The sequence below is a fragment of the Pipistrellus hanaki genome (genome assembly GCF_964339955.1).
Source record: "Pipistrellus hanaki genome assembly, chromosome: 18".
Lineage (NCBI taxonomy): Eukaryota > Metazoa > Chordata > Mammalia > Chiroptera > Vespertilionidae > Pipistrellus > Pipistrellus hanaki.
The window spans coordinates 26,165,772-26,188,610 of NC_140520.1; the positions used below are offsets into that span (position 1 = coordinate 26,165,772).

At 39.4% G+C, this 22,839-nt stretch overlaps 2 protein-coding genes across 9 annotated transcripts in view; one reads left to right on the forward strand and one right to left on the reverse strand.

Annotated features, from left to right (window-relative positions):
- The first annotated feature begins 385 nt into the window (after positions 1 to 385).
- Positions 386 to 15,297, forward strand: ANGEL2 (angel homolog 2). Of its 7 annotated transcripts, XM_084866457.1 has the most exons (10): positions 386 to 631; positions 2,950 to 3,275; positions 5,595 to 5,653; positions 6,298 to 6,554; positions 7,237 to 7,306; positions 8,780 to 9,201; positions 10,300 to 10,426; positions 10,846 to 10,903; positions 11,388 to 11,551; positions 12,915 to 15,297. In XM_084866457.1, the coding sequence occupies exons 3-10, from the start codon at positions 5,647 to 5,649 to the stop codon at positions 13,064 to 13,066; spliced, it is 1,257 nt and encodes a 418-aa protein (XP_084722583.1). In that variant the 5' UTR covers positions 386 to 631; positions 2,950 to 3,275; positions 5,595 to 5,646; the 3' UTR covers positions 13,067 to 15,297. The 7 variants fall into 7 exon arrangements, with proteins under 7 accessions (XP_084722583.1, XP_084722579.1, XP_084722585.1 ...); XM_084866453.1 differs by lacking the exon at positions 5,595 to 5,653; XM_084866454.1 differs by lacking the exons at positions 386 to 631; positions 5,595 to 5,653 and adding an exon at positions 746 to 831.
- Positions 15,298 to 17,102: 1,805 nt separating this feature from the next.
- Positions 17,103 to 22,839, reverse strand: part of VASH2 (vasohibin 2) — a 38,330-nt gene continuing 32,593 nt past the window's right edge. For both annotated transcript variants that reach the window (XM_084865568.1, XM_084865567.1), the window contains one exon: positions 17,103 to 18,869. In XM_084865568.1, the coding sequence (XP_084721694.1) occupies positions 18,797 to 18,869 (73 nt within the window). In that variant the 3' untranslated portion in view covers positions 17,103 to 18,796. The remainder of the gene's footprint in view (positions 18,870 to 22,839) is intronic.

The window sequence follows — 22,839 nt, forward strand, 5'->3', positions numbered from 1 at the left end:
TCCAAGAATCATATCGAGTCATATGCCAAACCTGATAAAGATGAACAGACACGACTCACAGGTACATTCCAAAGCGAACTCAGCTGATGTGTTCCTGCAGAATTCATTGCCCAAATCCGTGGTGCCCGAGTTCTAATGGAACCCAGAAAAGGGTATTATTTCCCTACCTTGGGCGTCCACCTTCCAAACTCTCCCGAGGACATTATAAAAATACGAAAAAGAAACATTTTTTTCTCTCTTCTTACACCCTGTATCCCCTCCCACAGGCCTTAAAGCTGGTGGCCAGTTTCTCTCTTCCTGTCTCTTTAAGGCGGAGGGCGGGTGGGTTTGCCCTCTTCAGAAATGGCTGCCCCAGCTTCACTCGCCCCGCGGAGCTTCCGGAGCACAATTCCGGGACTTCCGCGGCGCAATATGGGGACTAGCGAGGCTGAACTTCCCAGCGTGCTTTGCAGCCCGGCCGCCAGCCGGTGTCTGGCGATGGGGAGCCCCTGGGGCTTTTGGCCGCCAAACCTCCCGTAGAGGCTGCGGTGGAGCCGGGAGCCTAAGGGCCCCGACGGCCATCCCGGGGCGAGATGGAAGCATGGCGCTGTATGAGGAGGGGCTACGGCCGCTGTGTGGTTGGCAGAGGCCGGTCAGTAGGTCTGGGTGTCGGAGGGAGAAGGGAGGGGCGGCTGGGGGCGGGGGCGAGGGCGGGCGCGGGCGGGCGGCCGGGGTGGGCCGGGCGGGGTGGGAGGGGAAGGAAGGAGGAGAAGGAGGAAGAGGGTCGGGTGGTGGTGGTGGTGGTGCTGCCGGGAGGAGCCTCCGGAGACCCCCAGGGAGCCCTAGGGATAGGTAAACCCGCCCGCAGCCGGCGGGCGCTGGGCCCCGGGGCCCCGAGAGGACGCGGGCCTGGTCGCCGGGCGCATGGGCCGCCGGCGGGGCTGGTGCCCTTCCGACCAGGCTCGGCTTGGAACTCGGCCCGCTCCCCCCGCTGCCCAGCCTCCTGGGCAGCCCGAGCCTCTCCGCGCCCCGCAGGCCCCGCCGCCCCGCCCGGAAGCGGACGGTCCCGGGAGGCCGCCTGTCCCCATAGGTCCCGCGCCCTGACCCCGAGGGAGGCCCGCGCCCTGGGTTTGTTGATGTTCGCGTGTCCCAAACTTGGAGTCCCTTGTATACCAGCCTTGAGCATGGTTACCGAATTCTCGTTCACACCTGTGTTATTTACCGGATTTTTTCTTTCTTCTTGAAATTGACTCACTTGAAAAAGCACCGCCCACGGGAGCAAAGCCCTGAGCAGTTAAATCTGCGAAATCTTGTCTTGGATGTACTGATTGGGTCTTTTTTCTTAATGCACCTTAAATAATTCGATATTAATGGTGTGCCCTATGGGGCTGGCTCGTGTCCCACACGTGGGAAGCACAGCACGATATTCGTGATTGCATCAGTAATGGGGATTGGGTTTTAATTCCTGTAGTCCTGGGACTTGATGACTGTTCAGTTCCACCATGTTTTCTTGAGTACCAGCTGTGTGCCAGGCAATGTGCTAGGCACTTGGGAAGAGCCTGGGATTAAAATGATAGTGATTCACGAAGTTCTGGCTTTGAAGGAGCTCATCGTTTAAAGAGGAAAAAAACATCTATATCAGGGTGGGCACAAAAGTAGATTTACTGTTGTGAGTACCGAAACACAATTTATTCTTATATTATTTATTGTTGTATTTATTTTCCATAGGTACAATTGTAAACCTACTTTTTGCCCTACCCTGAAAATAACTGCAAATATAGAGAATGTTTTGTAGTTACAAGTAGTATACTTCAATGTGGTAGCTTATTAGGGTGGAAAATGTATTGAGCAAGTAATGTCACAAAACATGTTAGTCTGCCCATTTCATGCCTCTAAAGACTTAAATTAAGTTGAATTTAGAGAACAGTTTGAAAATGCATAAACACCATAAATATATAATAAAAATTAAATGTTAAAATGAAAAGAACATAACCTATAAAAGTCAAGAAATAGAAGATACACTTTAAGCGAAATTCCTTTAGTAATAGAAGTGGACATTGTTGACATTACCTTGGAAATGTACATTTAATGAATTCTGAAGGGGACGATAGAAGTCCTCAATCCTAATATTTTGTCAGAATAGTATAGTAAGAAGATGGTGCCCAATAAAGTCTGAGAGCAACACATCTACCCAACATAATGGTAATGCTATTTTGGGGATATTTTGGATGATGGGTTAAATTGGTGAATTCTAGTAAGTAATCTCTATACTCTTTCCATTTCCCTCAAGGAAAAGCATGAGAGAGAGAGAGAGAGAGAGAGAGAGAGAGAGAGAGAGAGAGAGAGAGAGAATTGATTATCCACCTACTGATTATCCACCTACTGATTAGTCAGAGAGATCTTTTTGTGAAGTTATGATAGGTTTTTGTTTTAGCTGTATAAATGGAAGATATAACTTTAGTATAAAAAAAAAAAAATGTTCAGAAACATGTTTGGTTTTTACTCCAAACCAAGTTGGAAGAAAGATTCACTTTAATTGTAGCCAGCTTATGTGTTCTTTAATACTTACTTGATTTGAGTAGTACTATGCTTGCTGTGGATTTTATTTGTCCATTGAGTTTTATTAGATGCTAGAAAGCTAAGCTGAATACCAGTTTAATGGTTGATTTAGCTCCCAGTTGACCTGTGGACTTTTTGAAGTGTATGTATTGTTTTGGAAACTGGTGGCTTCTACATTAAGTGTTTAGAATACCAGCCCTAGTTGTTTAGGAGAGTATTAAGTTGTTTAGGAGAGTATTAAGATACAGCTCTAATAGTTAAATCATGGCTGCTTTTCCCACTTCCTTCACAGATTTAGAGGTCAGATTTTAAATATGAGACCTTGTCTTCCCTCGAGGAAACTAATTTGGATTTTGTGTACTGTAGCAGAACCTAAAGTGGTGCCTCAAGGAGTGTATTTATTTCTTTTAGATACCCCATGTTACCCCATCACCAGAGGAGTCTGGGCAGAGACTGGACTACACCGTGGGAGAATCTGCAAAGGTGTTGCTGGAACAGACATATTTCTAGTTGTATGAGGTGGCCTGGACATTATTCTCGTGCTCCTTACCCCTACTTCAGTAGTAGGCATTTCTCGTTAAATTGGAGACCACCTTGTTTGTTTGAGTCTAGAACTCAGTTTCAGTACTGGAATTGGAGACCTGACAACCTGAGCCAGACATCTTTGATTCATCTCTCTAGTTCCATCATGAACTCTGAGGGAGATGAGCCTTCATCAAAACGAAGAAAACACCAAGGTAAAGGTGACATGTATCTTGGTGCAGGAATAGACATAAACCATAGACCGATTGCAACTTTCATGCCTCATCTTCAAGAAAACCTCCTGTAGGTTTTAGAGGTGTTTGGTTTTTATTTTCGACCAGTAGTTTTCTGTAAGGAAAAGGGACTTTTTTTTTTTTTTTTTAATGCAGTTGTTATTTTTATCTTCAATTAATTGTGTATTTCTGGCAATAAAAACAAAAGTGACTCTACAAATAGAATAAGGTGGAAAAGAATGGAGGACTAGATTAAAACATTAAGTTTAATTTAAGAATAATTTTTAAATCCAGTGTTTTTGAAACAAAGGTTCTTAGATTTCTTAGAAATTGGTGGAAATATTATTGGAAGTCCACAGATCTATAAAACTAAATTTCATTTTTAAGCTAACTTTTAAAAATAAGACAAAAGGATTTTCTTAAATAGAAATAGTCAAATGAAAGATATTTTCTCACAGAATAGGATTTTAGCTTACAAAATCTGTATTTCTCATCCTAAGGTCTATTGATCTAATCTTGAGAGGCTATGAAAAGTTTTATCTTTTAAAATACTTTATTCAACTTTAAGAAACAGTTGGTTATTCCTGTTTTTCTCATATTCTTTTTACTCTAAACAATTAACAAGACTCCCTCTGCGCTGCCAGTCCTAACCTTGCCCCTCAAGTATATAAGTAGAACTTGGAATTGTCTTCCTGACTGAGCTATGGTTTTCCATGAAGATAATGCCCCTGAAGATAATTGAAAGTAGGGTGTGTAGATGTTAATGTGTAGAGAGCAGACATAATTTTGTCAAAGGAAGACATTAACCTAAAAAACAGAGCTAGAAGTTTAGTTAGTGTTCTTTTAAGAAGCAATTCTACTACACATTTAAGTAGAAATTCTAAGCACTCAGTAGTGAAAATCTGTTTTCACTCAGAAGTGAAAATCTATTAGCCACAGTTGGAATCAATGAAAGGTTTAGAGGCATTAAAATTAGTTTCCTAAGAACAATCCATAATCTCTAAACCCAGGGCTATATGATATGAGATTGCTTTTCATTGATGTATTCATCGCCCCTCGAGGCAGCACACTTCTCTTGTAAATCTGGTAGCTGTCAGGTGGAGCTGTGCCATGTGCCAAAGTGACATAAGCATGGGCTTAGGAACCACTCCCTGCTGTCATTCTGCTCCACCGATTGTGTGAACTTGGATGAATTATTGAAACTTTCTGCTCCTTGGTTTCCTAGTGCAAAGTAATGCTTACTTTCAAAGCCTGTTGACAATGAAATGAGATGTCAAAGTGCCCAGCATACTGTTGGCTTCATAGTAGGTACTCAGAAAATTGTGGTGGTGGTATTTTCCCTTTAATGGATGGGGAATTACATTTACACACTGATAAACTTGGATTGCAACCTGACTCTCTATATGTCCGTTCTTCCTAGGTATTGTGAATAAGGAAAATGCTCTTCGTTAAGCCATATTTGTGACTTCCGATATTTCACTAATACTTTCCAATCAAGAGAACAGCATTGCTAACTTGCCTATCACTTTAAAGTGGTATTTGAAGGATTTGTGTGACACAATTAAGACTTTTTAATTAGGCACCCTAAAAACCTGATCAGGCCTAGTGCTTACTTTCTTTGATTCATCTGTCTTCTCTGCTGTGATCACCTTGTTCCTCCTGACATGGAAGGTATATAAGCTTTTGTGGTATGAATTTATGTTGTGAAGTATATGAAGACCAAAGACTATTTACTCCATCAGTGGTTTTCAAATTGGCTTCCATGGAACTCTAGCATTCAAACACATTTCTGTATGTTTATTCAAAGCAGTGTGGTCAGAATAAATGTATTTACCCCATCACTCCACTCCCAGTCCCATATTACCAGGGATTGGTGTTCATGACCTGAAAAGTAACGCTGAAGGGTCATACAAACTCTAGAGGTTGAAAGCCACTATATTGGTGCAATGTTAGGTATTGTATAATCCAGTTAAATAAAACCCTTTGTGCAAGAAAAGGAAGAGATTCTAGGGCTGAGATTTCTTATATTATTGAGTCCTGCTTGGAAGTCCATCTCCTAGTTTATTTCTCCCAGGTTCCTCCCATTTCTTGTTTTCTCCTTCATTTGAGTTCATATATTCTCTGAAAGTTCCCCATTTTTCTTCATGGCTTCCAGGCAGTTAAAGTATGCCCTTTAGTGGTGGGATGAGGGAGACAAGATCCAAGGAGAAAACATATATATGGTGGTCATTTCTAAATCAAGGACTGCCTGTAATTGCAAAAATCTCATGCTTTTTGATTCTCTTTTCATCACTTTTTCAGGGTACATGATGTCTTTGCAGAATATAAATCATCACACATTCCTGGTTGCTGCATGCTAGGTTCGTCAGCCAGCCATTGTCATTTACCAGCATTCTGTAACTATGTTACATGTAACTTTTGCTTTGGTATGCATTAAAAAGTTTTTTTGTTCATTTTGTTTGCATCGTTCCACTTCAGTTTTAGACACTAAGTACTGCTTCTGTATATTGTCATTATACATCATTCATATGTTCTAAAGCAGAATTCTGAGATGTGTTCTTTATGGAATCACTGGATGATCTTATCTTACTAATAGGGAATAAAATATGTGAAACGATCTTATTGGAAAGCCAGCTGTGACATACAAATATATTATTATGGTTACAAAGTTGCTAGTTCACTTTTTAACCATAAAGAAGTGAGAAACCACACCCTTAGATAGTCTGAGTTTTATTAACACACACTCTTCATCTCCAGAATGCCTTGCTAGATCCTTTTAACCTGTTGTGTACCTCTTGGTCAGTCAGTATTTCATTTTACGGCCTTTTAATCAATTTGGTGACAACTTCTGGTTATTCAGTGCTATATTGCCATTTTCTATGGGAAAACATTGTGTTCATTGCCTATGGAAAATTTTTAAAAGGCAAGAAAATACTTAGATACAAGAAAACATATAGCCTGTTTTTAAAATTAATTCTTTATATTTTGTCCAATGTTTTAACAGGCACCATAAAACGGCATTGGGAATATATATGTAGCCATAATAAAGAAAATACGAAGATTCTAGGAGACGAAAATGTTGACCCCATATGTGAAGACAGTGAGAACAAGTTTGACTTTTCAGTGATGTCCTATAATATACTTTCACAAAATTTATTGGAAGATAATTCACACCTCTATAGACACTGCCGGCGACCATTATTACACTGGAGTTTTAGGTTTCCCAATATTCTGAAAGAAATTAAACACTATGATGCAGATGTAAGTACAAAATATCTAAATTCTTCACACAAGAAAGAGTTGGATTAAATGGTTCATTTGTAAACTAAATGGTTTTCTCCCTTTTGTTTGGTAAGAAGGAAAGACATTTAAATATAGTGATGGAACAGTTCTTAACAAGATAACTTGACTTCCAAAGAGTCATTTGCTGATGGTTGTTGGTATAAATAATCATCTAACTTTTCAAAAAGATCCAAAAATCTTAAGTATTGGTCAGTTCTGAGATAGGGTCTAGCAACATATTAAGTATTCAGTAAATATTTACTTTTACTTTAAATTTAAATAATTGATGCAAAAATTAATCTAAAAAATGACTTTCAAAGAAATCACCTCTTAAGAAAGAACAAGAAGGATTTAGTACTAATACATGTGTAAATTCGGGGGAAATGTTCTGATGTGTAAATTAAGAATATATTAAGTTTTGTTTAGTAAGAAAGCTTCATGTGATTAAAGGCCAGGGGTTGGGGCACCGGTCAAATTTGGGAACATAACATTAATTTGATTGACGTGTAAATTATAAGAAAATAACATATTTTGCAACTTTTATCAGGCTTTAAAATTTTAAAGCCTGTGTTCAGAGATGCAAGCACCAGAGCATTTATCTCTCTTCTTCTTCTTCTTCTTTTTTTTTTTTTTTAATTCAAGCCCTCTTTTTTCTTCCAAGGTACTTTGTTTGCAAGAAGTTCAAGAAGATCATTATGGAACAGAGATCAGGCCAAGTTTGGAATCGTTGGGTACAATATAACTTTTATTTTAGCCAAATTTACTTTGGAAGATTGGTATGTTAAAGCATAACTTGCTAACAAAGAAGTATGGCATATTTGGGCCAAAAATCTCAAATTTTGAAAAATGTAATACCTATTTCAAAAGGCCAGGAAAAGGTTGACGTATTTCAAGTGAAAACTTTTGTGCTGATATGTAATTTTAATTCAAAGGGAATGATGTGCAAGAATCTCTTAATAGCTTCCTTTGTAGGATTTGCTTTGCCCATCACTACTAGACTCAGAATTCATAGCTCCATGAGATCAGGGACCATTCTGTCTAGGTCATTATTATAACACACATGTTTACCAGTGCCTAATAGATAGAAACTAAAAGCCTCTTTGATGAGTGAACACTTTTAAATGATCTGTTTGACAAATGCCGCTTACTTTGCATTCATTCATTCAGGAAATAGTTTTTGAATACTTGCTGTACATCATGCAAAATTTGTTCTAGGCAGTGGGGATACAGCAGTGAGCAAAACAGAAAACAAGTCTCTGCTCTGTTGCAGTAGATTCTAGTGGAGAAAGGCTGATAATAAATCAAATAAATGTGTAAACAGTTCCTATAGTTTTCTGGAGAAAAGCAGGAAAGTGCAATGAATCAGATTTCAATTGTAAACAGATGATCAGAGAAAGTAACATTTGAGTAAAGACTTGAAGGAGGTGAATGAACAAGCCATGCCTAAACCATTCCAGACTGAGAAAATAGCAAAGGAAAGGCCTTAAGGTTGTAGTGCCCTAAGGTAGACAAGCAGACTAGTGTGTGTGTGGTAGAGCAAGAAGGGAAGAGTTGGGGCAAAAAGATCAGAGGTACTTGGTGGGTAGGTTATTACAAATCCCTGCTGTCTTTGTCATGACTGACTTTTACTAGGAAGCAAATGAGAACCTGATGATACACATTAACATATTTAAGATTGAAGTCTGCCCATAAAGAGACCTATTAGACCTAGTCCCAACCTTTTTTGACTCCAACACTTATTCCTACATTTCTGTTTTTTAATATACACTTTGGTAAACATTGTTCAAAAATATTAGTTCTGTGTGTGTATATATATTCTTCCTACTAATAAAAGGCTAATATGCAAATCAATGGAATGAACAGTAGCTATGATGCGCACTGACCATCAGGGTGCAGACACTCAACACAGGAGCTGCCCCCTGGTGGTCAGTGCGCTCCCACAGCGGGAGTGCCGCTCAGCCAAAAGCCAGGCTCATGTCTGATGAGCACAGTGGCGTTGGCCTCTCCCACCTCTGAGGCAGCGCTAAGGATATCCATCTGATGACTTAGGCCTGCTCCCTGGCAGTTGGACATTCCCCAAGAGCTCCCAGACTGCAAGAGGGCACAGGCTGAGCTGTGGGACCCTCCTCTCAAGTGCATGAATTTTGTGCACTGGGCCTCTAGTATAAAGTCCCTTGTTTTAATTTTTTTTTTTTTTTAAATAGGTTATCACTGTGAGTACAAGAATCGTACAGGAAGGAAACCAGATGGCTGTGCCATTTGCTTCAAACATTCCAAATTTTCACTTTTATCAGTGAACCCAGTGGAATTCTACCGCCCTGATGTTCCTCTGTTGGACAGAGACAATGTTGGATTAGTGTTACTCTTGCAGCCCAAAATTCCAAGTGGTGACTCTCCTGCAATCTGTGTAGCTAACACACATCTGTTGTATAACCCAAGGCGAGGTGATATTAAGCTGACCCAATTGGCAATGCTTCTGGCAGAGATTTCCAGTGTTGCCCATCAGAAAGATGGCAGCTTCCACCCTGTTATTATGTGTGGCGACTTTAATTCTGTTCCTGGTTCTCCACTCTATAGTTTCATAAAGGACGGAAAACTGAATTATGAAGGACTTGCCATAGGAAAGGTAAGTGCTTACTTCATCACTACTAGGAGGTGGACTTGGCTCTCTGTTCACTGTAATGTGAGGATAGTCATCAAAGCCTGTTTGACCTTGAATGATGCAGTACCCTCACTTTGCCAACTTATGTTGATTTTCTACAACTGCTAAGAGTGCTTATATCCACTTGGTTGAATTTCATCTTTTCCATCTATTTGTGGCAACATTCTGCTTTGAGGAACTAGCAGGCTGCAAAAAATCCAAAATGGGCTCTGACCGGTTTGGCTCAATGGATAGAATGGCCTGCGGACTGAAGGGTCCCAGGTTCGATTCCAGTCAAGGGCATGTACCTTGGTTGTGGGCACATACCCAGTAGGGTGTGTGCAGGAGGCAGCTGATCGATGTTTCTCTCATCGATGTTTCTAACTCTCTATCCCTCTCCCTTTCTCTCTGTAAAAAAAAAAAAATCAATAAAATATATCTAAAAAAAAAAAAAATCCAAAATGGGAGAGAGAAAAAAAGAAACATTGACAAACATGAATACTTCATAAATAAGAAGCTACTCACAAGGTGGCAGAATAGACTTTGGAATGCTGGATGTGAGCAATAAAGACAGTTAGCAAAACAGTACTTTAATATTTCTTTATAATTTCCTTTGCATATGATAAATATTTTCATTCCATAGCTGAGTATCAGTTATCTCATTATTTCCATTGTGCTCTCTGCTGCTTACTTTTGATCCTTGGATCTTCAGTATATTTAACCAAATAAGTTTTTCACCACTGACTTTAGATAGTTTAAAACTTTATAAGAGTTTATCTCTCTTAGTATTTTCTAAAATATGAACTATATTGCAGGTAGCAAAAAGGAGGGGCAGTATTAGTCTAAAGTGATAGATCATTTAGATGGCCAAATTAGAGAAAAACACGTATAAGAAAAGATTGCTATTTCCATGTCAATAAGTGCTTTCTGAACTGTATTTGAACAAGATTCTATAAGCACAAATAATCACTTAATATAATGAAAAAAAGTAATATTCTTGGATTCCCTTTCATTTAACAAACTTTTCAGTACAAAACTATTTAAAATCTACTCACTTAAGATACCTGTTGAAATTTTGTTTAGGTATCTGGCCAGGAACAGTCTTCACGGGGACAAAGAATTTTATCTATTCCAATTTGGCCCCCAAACCTAGGTATCTCACAGAACTGTGTATATGAGGTACAGCAGGTACCAAAAGTAGAAAAGACAGGTAAGTGTTTGCAATATATTTTGGCAGTCTTCTTCATAATACTTTCCCTTTGAACATAAAACTAAAATTTTAAAAGGATAGCATCTCAGGAATAAATATTCATGTACTATACAAACATGTACTTGTTTGCTTATTCATTTATTATTCAGAAACCTATAAACTTTCCTTTTTTAAAGTTGAACTTTACAAATTATCTGCATGAATTATTTGCACGTTGCTTTGGAAATGTTTGCATTTTATGTTTGCTACTTTTGGAAATCAAAACATACAGCTTTTAGGATGAAACATTTAACTAGGCATTCTATCTAAATTAGATATGTCTTAAATATTGTACCTAGAATAAAAGGACTGTACTAAGGCAAACTAGAATAAAACAATGTATTGATAGTATTAAATATGTAGTTTTCTTTGTTCTGCAGACAGTGATCCGACACAAACACAGCTGGATAAAACAGAAGTCCTAGAGACAGCTGAAAAGTGAGTTCTGGAAAGCAATAGTGTACATTAGCTGACTTTAGTTAATAAGATGGTTTCTCAAAACTGATTTTTTTAAAAGTGATTAAAAAATTAAGATATTCTGTGCTGGTGAAGGATGTTGGCTCTATTAGACTGCCACAAATATTTTAATTTGTAAAAAGGCAATATCTGCAAAGTGCAATAGTGAAGTGCAGTAAAATGAGGAATGCCTGTAAATTACATTTTATTAGTAAGTTGAGGCTCTGAATAGAATAAATCACATGCATATGTTAACTATTGAGCTCCCTTCCACCCGCATGCTTCATAGCCTTCTTAATGGGTTTTGATATCACTGCATAAATGTCAAATTGTGATATTGTCTGTTTAAGTAAAGCTGTTCTAATATCTGGCTTTGTCTGGAAATTAAATAAAAGTGCTTTAATAGGAGGAATTATAAATCATGAAAAACTTGATAGATGCTAAACACTTTTTCTTTTTAATTTAGGTTATCTTCACATTTACAGCACCATTTCAGCTTATCATCTGTTTATTCGCATTATTTTCCTGACACTGGGATTCCAGAAGTGACCACCTGTCATTCCCGAAATGCCATAACTGTGGATTATATTTTCTATTCTGGGGAAAAGAAAGATGTTGCTGGGGAGCCAGGTAAAGAAAGCATGGAATCTTAAGTTCTGCTCAGAGCACAGTAACTAAACCTCAGGGCCGAAGTTGGCAAAGTTATTAGCGAAATATCTAGATGAAGTTCTAGATTTACAAGTTAAAATTACTTTTTAATTGGTAATATATTTGACAGATTGGTAATGCATTTGAATAATCATTTAATCATCTGAAAAAGATGGAGGTGTGGAACACCTCAAAGCAAATTATCCAGGAATTATATCTTCAGCTCTACCCTTCAGCCCAGTCACCTTCTGAGTTCTAGTTCATATTGCCTTTTTGCTTTTCTTGGCTGTTACTTACTGTTTTATTGTGCCAGCAACATATAATGTTTGTACTTAAATTGTGTTGCAGTATCCTGCCTTCATTGGAGAGGACTTTGCTTAAACTTTCAACAATAGACAGTTTTGTCATATTGACCTTAGACTGTTTTTTTTTTTCCTGGAAAGATGTCTGTATTTTCAAAAAGCAAAGGTGCTAAAACATTTCCTGGTATGAGTCAATGAAAACAAGACTTATTAACTAAGGATTTAACGTAGGAAGAAAATGTAATTTCATATAAGTGGAAGTCAGAAAACACCATTTAGAAAACTGGAAGTCCATAATATTGGCAAATGTCTTTTCTGATTTTCCCTATTTTCAATTTTTTTGTACTACTTTTCTTTTCCCCTTTTGTTTTTTTTTTTTCTTCCTCTTGAGGATATTAGTAATATTCAAGAGATGGCTTACTGTTCCCCACTAGATCAGCTCTACAAAATATTCTCCTTACTTTGGATTTGTAATAGTAGTTATCATGCCAGAACTGTTCACTAGGTGGCGGAAGTGTGTCATGGACCAACACCTCAAATTTTAACATTTAAGAGCATGTCCACTTTTATTCTTCCTGTTTACCCAATTGGCAATGCTTATAAATTTATTTTCCAGTCACCTTACAAAATTTTTTCCTTAGCTTTGACTGTGCCTGTCTGGTTTTACACAACTGTAGAATGGTTGATGGATAAATTTCTTATGTAGTTGTAAATACCAAATCAGTCTTAACATTCTTATTACATTGATTTTTTTTCTGGATTATTTTCAGAACTTGAAATAGAAAAAATATCTTAAATAGAAAAAAACAAGCATATGAAACTGCTGTGTATTTGAGAACTATAACTAGTAATTATATTCCAAAAACTTCTTTTAACAAATTACATTAGTAAAAATTTTTATCATATTCTAAAAACTGTTTCATATTTAGACTCCCAGAGGAGTCTCAAGTTCTATATTGTTGTTTAGAAAGAAAAGACTTTGCATGATTAATTTACAATCTGTTGACACAGTTTCATTAAATATGTGTGTTTCTTTAATGTAGGAACTGAAGTTGCTTTGGTTGGAGGCTTGAAACTTCTAGCTAGACTTTCACTTCTTACAGAAGAAGACTTGTGGACTGTTAATGGACTTCCAAATGAAAACAACTCTTCAGATCATCTGCCTTTATTGGCCAAATTCAGACTTCAACTCTGACTCTTCTTTGATTATATATATACCTTGCTTTCCAATTTATATTCTTTTTCAAAGACTGTAAAGTTGTTCTTAAGAGTTTGCATGTTGTTTATTTTTGTGCTGTGGAGTTTCTGAAGAGGTTATGTTAAATGCTTGGAACTGATATCGAAGACACAGGTTTACAATAATTTTCTTTTTTCATAATGAAAGAATATTTTCCTGACAAATGATACCTAAATTCTTTTTATTGTAAAATAATTGTAAATATTTTTATTCTGAATTCTAGTAAAATAGACAGTGACTTTTTAAAATAGTGCATCTTTAGACCTCTTAATAAAAAATTCCATTTTATGTTTTTGGCAAGTTTTACGGTGAATCCCAAGTGTCTTCTTTGAGTTCTTGCAAACCACAATTCATTTCCCTTCCAGAAAGCTTTATTTATTTCAGTTTGTTGAATCCCAATTAGTTCATCTCAGAAATCATTGAGTCATTTTCAAATATCCAACCATTTCAGTGTGTTTTTAAGGGGACTTGATAATGCTTTTTAAAGTTGTACAAATTGTTTAATCCATCTTGTTACTATCCTGGGACATGTAATATATCTACATTTTGTTGGGGTAAAAGGTCCCATAACTAGAGGGATGAAGACCACACAAGCCCACTTTTCCATCCTGTAAAAGGAGGCAGATTGGGGTTATGTCTTCATTTCCCTGGCAATTTTTTTCTTTTCTCTCTCCAGTTTTGAGAAAGGATCTCTGGGTTAGGGAGAGATTTTATTTTAGTGAACTAATTCTGTAGACATTTATTTTATTAGGAAACTTGTCTTTGGAACAAAGTGGCAGCTATAAGATTATTTTTGTTTTGCCTCAGAAATTTGAGGAAGCCAGCAAAAATCTAGTGTGTAAATACCGACTTGGAGTTCTAATATTCTTTAGTAATTCTGTTTGTGTTTTGCTTCTGTAATGTGTTTTAATGTGATGTAGCAGTGTGAGATAGTCCCGACATTTTTTTATGAAGTGGTTAAGAGCGGATCTAATCATTAATTCTGCATTTGGCTCTGTGTTTGAATCAAAAATTTTAAACCATAAAAAGAAAATGTTCTCTTTTTTTAGACATGGTAATCAAAGAATTATGTGTATTTTCACTGAATAATTTTATATTGAATTATACTGAATTATAAAAGTTTTTACAGTGAGTTTTCTTAATGTAATGCTTCACTTTAAATTAGAAAGCAGTAGTTGCTTTATAGTCTTGGACTTTAAAAGTTTTTGTATTATCTACTGCCATTACTAAAATAAAATAAAATAAAATAAAATAAAATAAAATAAAATAAAATAAAAATAGATGAATATCCCAAAGGCATGTGGGCTATAAGGATCTGGCTAGTAAAAATTGTAATAATACTTTTAAATGTTTAATTTTTCACTTTGGGGCTTTTTTATTTATGGTATTAACTATAGTTCTAGGATTTTGCACATTTTCTAGTCACAGTTTTCAGAATATTCTGATCTGTCCTAATTAGCAGATAATAGTATCAGATAGTATAATTATCCCCTTTCAGTATTTGGGAAAGAAAAATGAAAATTCATTGATTACTGCTTTCTGTTGTGTGAATTACAAATATCTATCTATAGGTCATTAATAACAGACTAACATCCCTGAATACCTCTGTGGAAAATGCAGTTTTTCATATCCTGATTAATATATTGTGATTTTAGGCTCTTTTCATGTGCTTCACTTTTAGAGTTAATACATAAAATTGCTTTCTTCTTTATCTTATAGAATGAAGTATTAGTTTGTAGGACTGGAGGTCAAAAAGGTCAATGTAACTTTTTCACAAGTTTTTAAAGCTCCACTAAAATTAATTATCCACTTGTCTTTGTTTTCGTTAGAAGAGTTGGTGACTACGTCAGAGCGTACTGCTTACCTGCCAAAAGCAATGAAATCTGGCTGTTTGCTGAAACTAAGTTCCCCACAGCCTCAAGTGCTATACTGCCCAACTTTTCCATGGAAAGGGATGTTGTGGAGTCATGAAATTTTGGGTTGATGATTTGATATCAAGATAATAGGCATATTTGAAAGCTTGTCCTTTATATCTTTTTTTTCTCTTTTGGAATTTAGCCACAGTCTGTTTTTAACCCTTTGCTTTAGTAAAATGTAAGAATCCAGAGAGTGTAAGGGGTTGGGGAAACAGACATCAAGTTGTTTGCACTTTGCACCTATAAATTACCTAATAAAGTATTATACTAGCACATCTGTGTCTGAGGGTTTTGTTGTTTTTTTTTTGGTTTATTTTGTTAATCCTTACCCAAAGATATTTTTTCCATTTATACTAGAGAGAGAGTGGAAGTGGGGGGAGACAGAGATTGAGAGAAACACACTGATTGTAGGCTCCTTGACTAGGGCTGGGGATCAAGCCTGCAACCAAGGTATGAGTCCTTGACCAGAATCGAACCCATAGCCCTTCAGTCCGAGGCCTGGTGCTGTAACCACTGAGTCATGCTGGCTAGGGCTGTGTCTGAGGTTTTCTTGGTAAGGTATACTAAGCTGTGTAAGCTGGCTTGTTGCCTCTTCTAAATGATTCCATCACCCTTTCCAGCTTTTATTACTTAGGCTGATGCTAAAATATAAGTGAATTAAGATGCACCAAAATAGAGTGATGTTTAATGTAGAGTTTGAAAACGGTGAGAGAAGACAAAATGAGAAACTAGTTGACTAGGACAAGTAAGTGGACAAGAAAAAATAAATACATCATGTTACATTTTTAGAAGAAAAACAATCCTTAAGTTTCCAGGGTGGTTTTATTAAAGTCTCATGCTGTATAAACATGTAAGTGATGAGAAAAACATGAACTTGAAACATGCACTATCTGACATTCTCTAAAATACATTATACAAGTTGTCATTTACTTAGAAAAATACCCACTAAAACAATCACAGTTTTCCTTAAAGATTTAAAAAAAAATGTATTGGCCAGAACAAAGTCCAAGAGAATAAACAAGATTCTGAATTGTATGTCAAAAAAACTGTACAAGGTTGTACATAAAACTAGGTTACAAAAGCCTTGGGTATAGTAAGAATACTGAATTAAGATTTCCAAAGTTCTATTTACCAATATCTATTAATAAAATCCTTATGAAATAATTGACTTAGAAAAAGTGAAATGCTCATGATTTCAGAGTGTATAGAAAATACTAAATACCACTTTTTGAAGTAAAGTGTACTCAAAACAGCACAACATGTAGTCTAAAATCAAGATTCCTGTCATTCATTTAAACTTTGCATTTATTGCCACTGTGGCTTACGCATAACAATTCTCTTAACATAACTTTTTCAAAACTAGATTTCAAATAATCTGTTTCATTTTTTATCTTTTTGAATTATATAGCCAGTTTCAAAATCAAATTCTTTTTTTGGGGGGAGGGGGGGAGAAATTACATCATGATTTTTTGTTTGTTTGTTTTGACTTAAATTACAGCATTAGACTTTGTAAGTTTGGTTTCTTTCTCACATCTTTTAGAAATTAACATTCCATAGGCATTAAAAATAGAATGAAAACTAAAACATCTTCCATGAATTTTCATATTTCTGTGACTAACTCTTGCTTTGGGGAAATGATTAAAATCAAGTAGTATGGAAGAAATTGTTACTTAATTGAATCATCAAGTCAATTGGCAGTTTTAAGGTTTATCCATTATCCGTAGAAACAGTTTATATCCCTACTTTCCTCTTTTTTGTAGGAAACAGGAGGCTGTGCAGCTATGGAGTTTTTGTATTTTAGTTGGGGACAATACTTAGGTAATGCTTGGAAAATCCTATTCCAAGCTCTCAGAATGATTGCAATGTTACAAGTAGTCTTAATATATAATAAAGTTTCAGATTTATAGTATCGTTTTCGGAATGAGAATAAAATGATTTACTAAGTACTCTAAATGCATCTGGCCATGGATTGCAAATGGGTTTGCCTTGGGAAGATATACAAAGATAACTCATTTTAAACTCTCTGACAGATAATACTCTTCTTAACCCGATTAAGTTCAGAATTGTTAATGTTACAATATTTTAATTGAGGTGTATACCTACTTGCTCCTGTTTATGTATAGACATTAGACTTCCTTCTTTTTCTAGAAAACAATACTTTCCAGTAATAACATTGACTTTGAGGGTAAAATGAGTTCATGTGCAGATGGCTAGAGAATGAAGTCCCTTTGCTCTCCATGTCACTCTCAGAGGCCAAGAATCTGAATGAGCAGATTATTACCTTTTTTTTTTTTTTTTTTTTTAAATCCCTTCCTAAAATCATCTCATCAGAGAAAGCCAGAGGGGAGCCCTGAGACTGAACTAACACTTTTGCTGACCAATGGACTTCACTTTTGGTCTCATGAGTTGGCATGGTTATGAAAATAAAACAAATGAAATAGAAGCTGTACGCTTGGTATTGATCACATACAGACTTGGGATGCTGTTGGAGTTGTGCTGTATGATTTGCAGCCATAAATCACTAACTACCATGTGCAGGCCAGGTAGTCATACTGTGCTTCATGGACCAAGTTACGCTTTCAGGTGTAACGTGAGAACTGAAGACATTTCCATCAAAAAAAAAAAAAAAAAAAAAAAAAAAAAAGTTCCATGCTTCTCTAATTCATTGCATTTTTCCAATACCAGTTCCTAAATGTCAGCGAGGTACTGGAAAATAATCCCATTGCACCCCATTTGGTCTTAATATAAGACATCAGAACAGGTCTCTCACAACAGTGAGTCCTTCGGAATCAAGGCCCAGCTCAGAATTTAAGGATCAGATGAAATGTGAGCAGAAAGATGATCTGTTTCTGAAGACCTGCTGTTTCATGTCTGGCTTCTTTACCTTGCTGAGTTCTGTTATTAGAGGTAATTGCCATACTGCTAAATTTTCCCTGTACCGGGTGGTTGCTTCTACTTTTGTAGAGTCTGCAAAGTTTAAATGTTAGTGACAGGACATAGACTAGCTCTCGCTGTGCTGTTTTTTGTTTTGTTTGGAAAGAACAAAAGCTGCTGTCAGTGAATGCTTCGAGAAAGAAGTGACTCCAAGATCCTAAAAAATGGTTTCCCGTATTGCCAGAAGAATTTCAGTGCTTTTTTAGCAAAACACCTGCATATTATACCTTAAATCTCATCACATGTATGCACCAGGAAAGAATTCCAAGCTTTGTGGCGGGTCCCCTTGGGAAATATTGGGGAACCCGTACAAATAGAATATATAAAAAACAAAACAAAACACCATTAAGCTTGCATATCTTGATGTCAAAATGCTGAGGTAATATTGACAGCTTAAAAAAACACTTACCAATCTTTGCCTCTGTTATTGCTGCAAAAAACATTAATACTGATTGAGTTACCTTACTATTATCAAAAGTGGGAGGGGGGGGTTTCAGAAACATTTAACTCGGTGAGGGGTAATGGTGAAAGCGAGTAAAAAAATGCAGGTAAATGGAAACATACAGAACTACAGTGGTCGTGGTACCCTTTCCGTCTGGAGTGAGGGGGACCGTCCAGCCCCAGTGGGGTTTATGACGTCAGCCTTTTCACGGTTGGCCCCTTTGTGAATTTTTTTTTTTTACGTTGTTACCACCCACTCAGATTCTACTTCCAAGAGAATCCTTAAAAATAAAACCCACAGGTTCTTAATAAATAGTTGCAGTTCCTCCTGAAGATGCTGGGTAAAGTGCAGAGAGAAGCACCACGAGAAGGCCTCTGGCCCGCTGGCATGGCTTGCCTAAATCCGAATCTGATAGCCCACTTCGTTCAGAGTGCTGAGGTCAGCCACCTTCTTCTCAGGCAGGGCAGGCCTACGGGTAAAAGACAGGTGGTGGGGCAAAGGAATGGGGCGGAGAAAGAATGTGATTAATATTTTCAGGGGCCGCCTCTACTCCGTTTTCCTAACCCTGCGATATTTGTCCCCACCCCAGCAGCCTCAGCTCCCAACTCTACCTCTTGTTCTTGTCCACCTTTTATGGGTTTTTAAGGAACATTTTAACAGGCTTTCAATCTAGAGTTCAAGAAGATGTACGGGTTGCTGAGTGAGTTTGTTCATCTTTAAGCCTGAAAATCCGGTCGGTCACGTTCTAACCTGTGACCCTCACAAGGGTCTAAAGCAGCGTTTTTCAACCGCTGTTCCGCGGCATGTTGCCTGGTGTGCCGTAGGTGCAGACAAGACAAGAATTTTATAATTTTTCACTATTTTGTTTACTTAATATTTCATAATAAAGTAATTATGAAATACTTTCTTTGTGTTTATTTGATTCCTATTCAAGAGAATTACTTTATATATAGTCAATATAGGCACAGAGTTAAATTTTTTAACATTTTCTAATGGTGGTGTGCCTCGTGATTTTTTTCATGAAACAAGTGTGCCTTTGCCAAAAAAAAGGTTGAAAAGAATTGCATTTACTACAGAAGGACTAAAAATGGGAGCCAGAGTCTCTTCAAAACATTGGCTTCCCAGTGTCCATGCCCTGGGGGAAGCCAGCAGCTGCAAGAGGTCTTGGGTGACTTGGTCTCCAGGAGAGATGCTGTTATCTGTGAGAGGGTTCCTGGTGTTCAATAAGACAATCCCTGTCCCATGGCCCTTGCAGCATCCGCCAAAGAGCTCCCCCAGGTTCTGAACCTTCCTTCCTGGCCTGGGACCTTCCTCCACACCAAGCCACACCGCTTTTGAAACTCTCCGTGTGCTGCCCTTCCCATATAACAACACTGCTTAGTAAGACGCCGGCTTCCTCTTGTTTGTCAGGGGTAAAGATAAATCTGCACTCACCTATTTTCTCTCCCTCGGTCCTGTCCCCAGGAAAGTTGGCAGCAGGGTCGGCTACAGGGTAGGTCAAGGAGAGAACAAAGCCTCCCCACTCAGCCCTGAGGTGTGGGCGTCCCCACAACCAATCACAGGCACGCCACCGCCTCAGGGCCTCACTTTGGAGCCCCTCGGCCTGGTGGAACAGAATTTTCACCACATTTCTCATAGTTTGTGTCTTCCTAACACTCCACCATTTACCTTGACTCATGTTCTTCCATTGGTACCCTTGAAAATAAATGCACTTTAATTTGGGGTCTTGCGCCTCCATTTTCTGACCCTTCCATAAGCACTTCCACCAGCTCCCCCAGGCCTTCCAGGTGCAGAGAAATGTCCATTATAAAAAGCTTCTGTGCATTAGACCTTACTGTGTGCCAGGCATTGTTGGTAGGAGGGTTATAGGGATGAATTCTCACCATAACCTGATGGGGTTGTTACAGTTACTAACCACTCAACAGGGGAGAAAGCAGAGGCACGGAAAGTTAGGGAACTTGCTCAAAGCAATGTCACACGGCTAGCAAGTGGTGGAGCCGGAGTCTGTCCCCAGGATCTAGAGCCCATGTCCTCAGCCAGATGCCAACCGCCCTGTCTGTCCTCTGCGCCCCACGCAAAGCATCCCCCCAAGCACCGGACAACGGCGCCTCCGCACCGCGGCTCCGGAATGCCCTCCGCATGCCTTCCCTTCCGCCATCCCTTCAAGGTCCGGCCCAGAGGCCCCTTCTCCCATGAAGAATTTCCTGACTGACTTCCTAGGGCGTTTCCTTTTGTTCATCCGTTCCAGAATCTGGCAGGTTCCTAACCTTGAGCCTGCCCTGGAGACTGGGATCACTGTGGGAGCAGGACCGAGTAAATTCATCTGCGAATCCCCACGGTTGAACATCCTGAACCTCTCAATAGACCGGTCCAGCTCTCACTAACATGCAAATGGCTGACGGGGCTTCATTCTGTTACCTTTACGCAGGGGGGGGGCCATTTTCATTTCAACAGAGACAAGGCCCTCGGCCAGACAATCAAGTCGCCATGACAGCATTCTAAGAATCAGTAAGTTTGAAGAACATGTTTGTTTGTTTGTTTGTTTTTCTGTATAGGGGAGGCTTCACCTCACCTTGGAAGCCACTTGGGGAATCTGCCTACTTGGGAAGCTCATGCGGTTCTGCAGTGACAGGAAGTGTGAGGGCTTCCGAAGGAAGGGGACGAGGCTGTATCTCCATAGGTACCCAGAAACTAGGGGAGGAAAGAAGACTAACATAGGCGGGAAATGAGAATCCTGGTCAACTGCCTGGAAGAGGAAACCCTTTTCTTTCACAGCCACACTGGCCACCCTTTCCTGGCCTGGCGAAGGGCGGAAGTGGGTCATCACAGTGCCACCTGCCTGCCGGCCCAGCCAGAATCGCCGCTCTGTCCCTGCCAGCTCCGCTCGGGGCCAGAGCTGGCACTGTTGTGGGGGCAGAGGCTCTTCCAAGGTCTCCCCCGGCTATAATTAGAACATTGCAGGGGATTTATTTTTAAGAAACACAAGCACTAGGGTGATGACTCAGCCGCATCTGCACTTGCCCAGAACCTCTCATCGCAGCCAGAGTTACTCTTTTAGACGGACTGAAATATTTCTCCAAACGCTTCCCCAGGCCCAACAAGGAAAAGAAATCAGAAGACTTTCTTTTGAAAGGCCCTCAGGCCGCCTTCTGTTTTACGGGAAGAGGGGTTGGGGTCTTTACGTTTGCTTTGCGCACTCTGAGGAAGCAGAGAATACAACCACCAGTGGTAACCCCAGCTGTGTCTGTTCTCACATCAATGTATTCAGGGAAAATGAGGGTGATGCTTGACGGCCTGGTCCCACGAGGTCTATGCTGAACCCCAACCTCAGGCCTGCAGTCCAGGATCGGCTGAGACGGGCTACTCAGGAGGCAGGTTGGGGAGGAGAGGCAGGGGCCCCAGAGAAGGTATTCTGTGGGAAATTCTCCAGCGTTCGCCACGGCTGCCTAGGCCTCGGCATTGCAGGGAGGGTGGACCATCTCTGGGTGGCTCATTGAGTCTTTCACCCGCGCTGAGGCTGCCTCAGGGCCCGGAAGCGCTTCGGCCGGGATGCGGATGCCAGGACAGACTCAGAACCAGAAAGTGGGCAGCATGTTGGGGACCCAGCTGGGGATGACTTCGCATCCTGGGGCTGAACATAGGAGGTGGTGGGTGTCTCTGAGACTTAAGGTTTAAGAAAAGCAGCCGTGCCGGGACCGGTTTGGCTCAGTGGATAGAGCGTCGGCCTGCGGACTGAAAGGTCCCAGGTTCGATTCCGGGCAAGGGCATGTACCTTGGTTGCGGACACATCCCCAGTAGGGGGTGTGCAAGAGGGAGCTGATTGATGATCCTCTCTCGTCGATGTTTCTAACTCTCTATCCCTCTCTCTTCCTCTCTGTGAAAATTCAATAAAATATATTTTTTTTTAAAAAGAAAAGAAAAGCAGCCGTGCCCAGCCAGCATGGCTCAGTGGTTGAGCACTGACCTATGAACCAGAAGGTCAAGGTTCGACTCCCAGCGGGGGCACATACCATATTGTGGGCTATATCCCCAGGGTGGGGCATGCAGGAGCCAGCCAATCAATGACTTACCCTCATTATTGATGTTTCTCTCTCTCCCTCCCTCTCTGAAATCAATACAAATATTTTTAATAAACCAATAAACTAATGAATAAATAAAAGCAGCAGCAGTAAATGGAAGGGAAGCCATCAGGGTTCCCCCTAAACCACGCAGTCCCTTCCTGGCCCCTCTGCCTCCACTCTGCTTGGCTGCTGTCAGGAGGCGTCAGAGGACCCGAGTGGCAGCGGGAAAGCAAGGCTCCTGAGACTCTCTCAACACTTACTCACAAGAACTGATTTAGAACACTTTGTGCCAAGAACCTTCCAGGTTTGGGGATTACCAAGATAAACACTTCCTGTTCTCAGTGGAGCTAAATCCATTCCCTTTCTTCCCAAGCAATT

Excerpts from the sequence above, each read along its gene's own strand:
- ANGEL2 (XM_084866453.1), top strand. The coding sequence starts at position 573 with ATGGAAGCATGGCGCTGTATGAGGAGGGGCTACGGCCGCTGTGTGGTT. Across the intron at positions 10,427-10,845 it reads ACCAAAAGTAGAAAAGACAG|ACAGTGATCCGACACAAACA; the intron begins GTAAGTGTTTGC and ends TTTGTTCTGCAG. Across the intron at positions 10,904-11,387 it reads GTCCTAGAGACAGCTGAAAA|GTTATCTTCACATTTACAGC; the intron begins GTGAGTTCTGGA and ends TTTTTAATTTAG.